The sequence below is a fragment of the Pygoscelis adeliae genome, unplaced genomic scaffold, assembly GCF_000699105.1.
Source record: "Pygoscelis adeliae isolate BGI_AS28 unplaced genomic scaffold, ASM69910v1 Scaffold245, whole genome shotgun sequence".
In the NCBI taxonomy this organism is placed as follows: Eukaryota; Metazoa; Chordata; class Aves; order Sphenisciformes; family Spheniscidae; genus Pygoscelis; species Pygoscelis adeliae.
Window position 1 is genome coordinate 424,104 of NW_008824766.1, and position 4,012 is coordinate 428,115.

Sequence of the window (4,012 nt, forward strand, 5' to 3'; positions counted from 1 at the left end):
GCCCTGGCTCGCTGTACGCATTGCTACAGAGAGCGAGAGCTGTCCCCTGCATATAGGATAAATATACAGCCTAATGAACTGTACCTGACATAAATTACGGAGGTGTCAATTTGGAAACTTTCTGAACTCGCTCCCGTTGGAAGGAGGGAGGGGACGGGAAAGCTGCCCAGCAGGCAGCGAAAATGCCCTCGGGGCTCTGCCCTGCACTGCCTGCACTTGTCCCAGGGACAGTGCCGCTGGGTGCATTGAAAATCAAATTTCACAGTATCACCGCCAGCCCCGGTACCAACGGCCGAGCCCGGGGCAGCAACGGGCTCTTTCTCTCCCTCCTCTTCAAATTTGCAGCTTGTCTGAGCAGATAAGGGGCATTTGCCAGGAAGTGGCGTGGCTTGGTGGAAGGGTGCCTTTTTTGGCTGGTTTATGCCCTTTTTTTGTTTGTTTTCTAACCTGGAGAACATACAGACTTGGAGTAAATTAAACAGGCCCGTTTCCAAAACACATTAAGAAAAGGAAAGGAAAAAAAAAAAAAAAAGGCACTGCACAGGGGGACCTTTGAGGTAGTCGAAATTTTTTCCTTTCAATGTCTGGCAGCAGAGAGAGAGAGAGAGAGAGAGAGAGTGCACATGTGCCTGTTTTGCTGTGCGTGGTCAGGGCCATGGATGTGGCTGTGCGTGTCTACCTGCATGCAGGGACACCTGGGCGTGCAAGCCCTGCACGCAGGGACACCTGCGTGTGCAGAGCCTGTGCCTGGGAGCTGGCACGCCAGTGCCCGTGCACGCGTGTGGCTTTGCACATGCCTGTGGCTTTGTTCACACCTGCAGCTGGTGGCTGGAGAGCATCTGTGACCCCATGCGTGGCCACGTGTGTCTCTGTGTCGGGGGGTTTCCATCACGGCAGCTGGCTCGGGGCTCCCCTCAACAGCTCCAGTGGCCTTTTCAGCCCAAAGAAAAAGGGCCATGTCTCACGATACCACTCCCTGTTGTGCTCCTTGGCCTCATCCTGTAGAATAAACACTGCAACAACCCTGAGAGGAGCAGACATGGTGTGAAACACCAGCCCTCCTTCACCTTGTCCCCTTGGACCCTGCTCCGTGTGCTGGGGTGAGACCAATGCTCTCTAACCTGCCCTGGAGCGTCGCGCTTGCTGCAAAACCGGGGCTGGGTCCGAAGCGGGCACACATGGGGTCTTCGGGGACTGTTGTCCCCCTCCAAGGCAATCCCACCAGGGCAGCTCTGCTGCAAGGAGAGGGTCTCCCTGCAGCAAGCCCCACGGGCTCCTGCACCCAAGCCAGGGTCCCAGGTGTGATAAGCCCCTGGGCTGCTCCAGCCAGGGCCGACTGGGTTTCTCTGCCGCTTCCTTGGCTGTGGGCAAGGGCAGCCCGCCTCGTTCCTTCCCTTTCCTTTCCTGGCAGAAGGAACAAATCCCTGAGGAATTTCGCCTAGGTGCATTCCTCCAAGTGCACACACAGCGAGGCCAGGAGAGGGGCTGAGGAACCAAGCACAGCCCAGGCTGGCGCTGGGAGCCACCATCATCTGGGACCCTCTACCGGGAACAAAGCCCCTAATCACCCGACTGCCTGGCTGAAATCCTAATGGGGGCTCAGGGCTGGCGAGGTCCAGCCTCGGAGGAGAGCCCCTTTCCCCAGCTGCGTAGTGGGGACACAGAGAGGACTTTGGCAGGGGTGAACACAACAGGGTCAATGTCACTAAAACCTTGCATGGAGGAGAAAATTGCGATAACAAATAAAAATCCCCTTGACTTTTGAGTTGGGGGGGGCTCATGCACTTGTAAACTGCTCAACTCCCTTGGAGTGGCTTCCCTGGATAGCCAGACCCTGAACATCTCCAAAAAATGCCTGTGCCACCTCCCTTCCTGCCTCTCCCCACCCCGCCTTTCACCATGCTCTGTTGGAGGTGGTACCTAAAGCAGAGCACAAACCCCTCTGCCTTCTCTCTTTCTCTCTTAATTTTGTGCTAGATCTGTTGTGGGGTTTTTGGTTTTTTTTCCCTCTCTTCTTTTTCAGCAACCCCCAACCCAGCTGGAGATAAGTGAACCACATTGCAGTACAGGAACAAACGCTATCGCAAACCCTGCCCGCGAGCGCAGTGTCTCTGCCCTTCTTGCCCTGGAGGGAGATGCCCCCGAAGGACTTGTGTGTCACCAGCAGAGGCCCACCCCATCCCGGAGCAGGGATTGGTTGTCCCAGCCCCTCCAGTCCCAGCTCTCCAGAGAGACTGAGCTAAAGGACGTTGAGTTTTCTCGAGCACGTCAAGTTACTATGGACCAAGTTCCACATTTGGAGCAACTCTGGAGGCAGCAGTTTATGAACCACCAACATACTCCGGAAAAAACATGGCTCCTTGTTCATCTTGCTATTCTTGTTCTTCACAATGCCAAAAGTTTTGAAGCCCTCATGCCCAATAGGTGATACTTGAAGGACCTCCAAGCACATCCCTAGGAAGACATCGTCGATGGGGTACAGCTCCAGCGTCTCTGAGGTCTTGTGCAGCCTCTTGGCCAGGGGCCCATCCATGATGAAACCTCCACCCCCTGCATAGGGTGGGTAGTTGCTTTTGTTGTAGAGGGCGCTGGGGATGTAGTACTTGTTCTCCTTCTTCCGGATCGGCTTGGCCTTGTAGAGGACATCCCCCACAAAGAGGTCCTCTCCCTCCTTCTTGTCCTCCAGGAACTCCAGGATGTTGCTGGGACTCACAAACACATCATCGTCACCTTTGAAGATGAAGTGGACATTGTCGCAGTAGATATTCAGCCACTTCAGGAAATGGACCTCTTTGAGGGTGAGGTTGAAGAAGCTGTCCAGGAAATCCCACTGCAAGATGTCCCCATAGATGTGGTTTTCGTAATCCAGCAGTTTCTGGTAGTTGGCTCTCTCCTCCTCCTTGGAGGCCGTGCCCAGCAAGAACAGCGTCCTGATCCTCTTGCCATCCACCTCCTTCTCCTGGCCCCAGGTCCTCCGGATAGCCTCGCGGCGGTCGTGCTGCGTGATGATAGACTTGACCACAATGAGCAGGTAGACGTCCCTGCTGCATTTCTCGGGGTGGTTGATCAGCATGGGGAAGTAGCGGCAGTGCCGATAGAGCAGGAACTGCTGGAAGTTGGGCTCCAGCCCTTTGAACCAGTCCATGTTGCTGAAATTCTGGTTGGCCGAGCAGTTGGTAGTGGTGACATCCCAGGATTTCGCGTGCTTTGCTGTCACGCTCTCCTCCTCCTTCAGAAGAGCTTTCTCCTTCTTGCTCTTCCAGAAAGTGCTGGTGATGGAGAAGGCATTGTCTCTCTTCTGCGTTTTCAGGGACTCCGGAGGGGACAGCTCTTTCTGCTGCTGGCCCTGCATGAACTGGCTGGGGGCCATTCCCCGTTGCAGCACCGTCACCATGATCACCAGCAAGAAGGAGAGGCACACCGTTTTGTAGATGGTCTTCTTCCTAAGGGGACGAGACAGGGGGGTTAAGGAGAGGAAACTGCAGGCTACGAGAGGCTTGTCTGCAAAAGCACCTCCTGGAGATGTCATAGATGCTCATAATCTGTGTCCCATCACCTTTTGACGGGCAGCAGCCTTGTGGGAAGAGCTGTGGGACACCTCCGCGCATGCTCTTCCCACCTGCATCCTGCTTGTGGGGCAGCTCTGGGGCCACACTTAACCAGAGGAATAGGTACAAGGCACGTGGCAGGTGGCTGTGGCATCATCTGGTAACCCCAGGTCTACACAAAGAGCTGGGAAGGGTTCACGGGGAAGAAGAAAATGGGTCAGGAAAGAGAGAGATGAAATCAGGATGAGAGCTTCACCAAAGCAGCTGTTTTGGAGGAAAGTCCCTGTTTCAGCCATCTGAAAATTGCAGTTTAGGACAAGCGCAGAAGGGAATTATCTTTAAAGCATTAGCTCCAAAACACAGATGTACTGCCCGTGGCCCTAGCCGGGCATCACAGGTTACACAACACTGAGAAACCGGAGCCGGGAAGACCGCGGGAGTCAACACAAAATGGGCATCACCGT

The 4,012-nt window shown here is 54.8% G+C and overlaps 1 protein-coding gene across 1 annotated transcript; it reads right to left on the reverse strand.

Annotated features, from left to right (window-relative positions):
* Positions 1–2,015: 2,015 nt before the first annotated feature.
* B3GNT7 (UDP-GlcNAc:betaGal beta-1,3-N-acetylglucosaminyltransferase 7) lies at positions 2,016–3,455 on the reverse strand. The gene has a single exon (XM_009323575.1). The coding sequence runs from the start codon at positions 3,392–3,394 to the stop codon at positions 2,240–2,242; it is 1,155 nt and encodes a 384-aa protein (XP_009321850.1). The 5' UTR covers positions 3,395–3,455; the 3' UTR covers positions 2,016–2,239.
* Between the last annotated feature and the right edge of the window lie 557 nt (positions 3,456–4,012).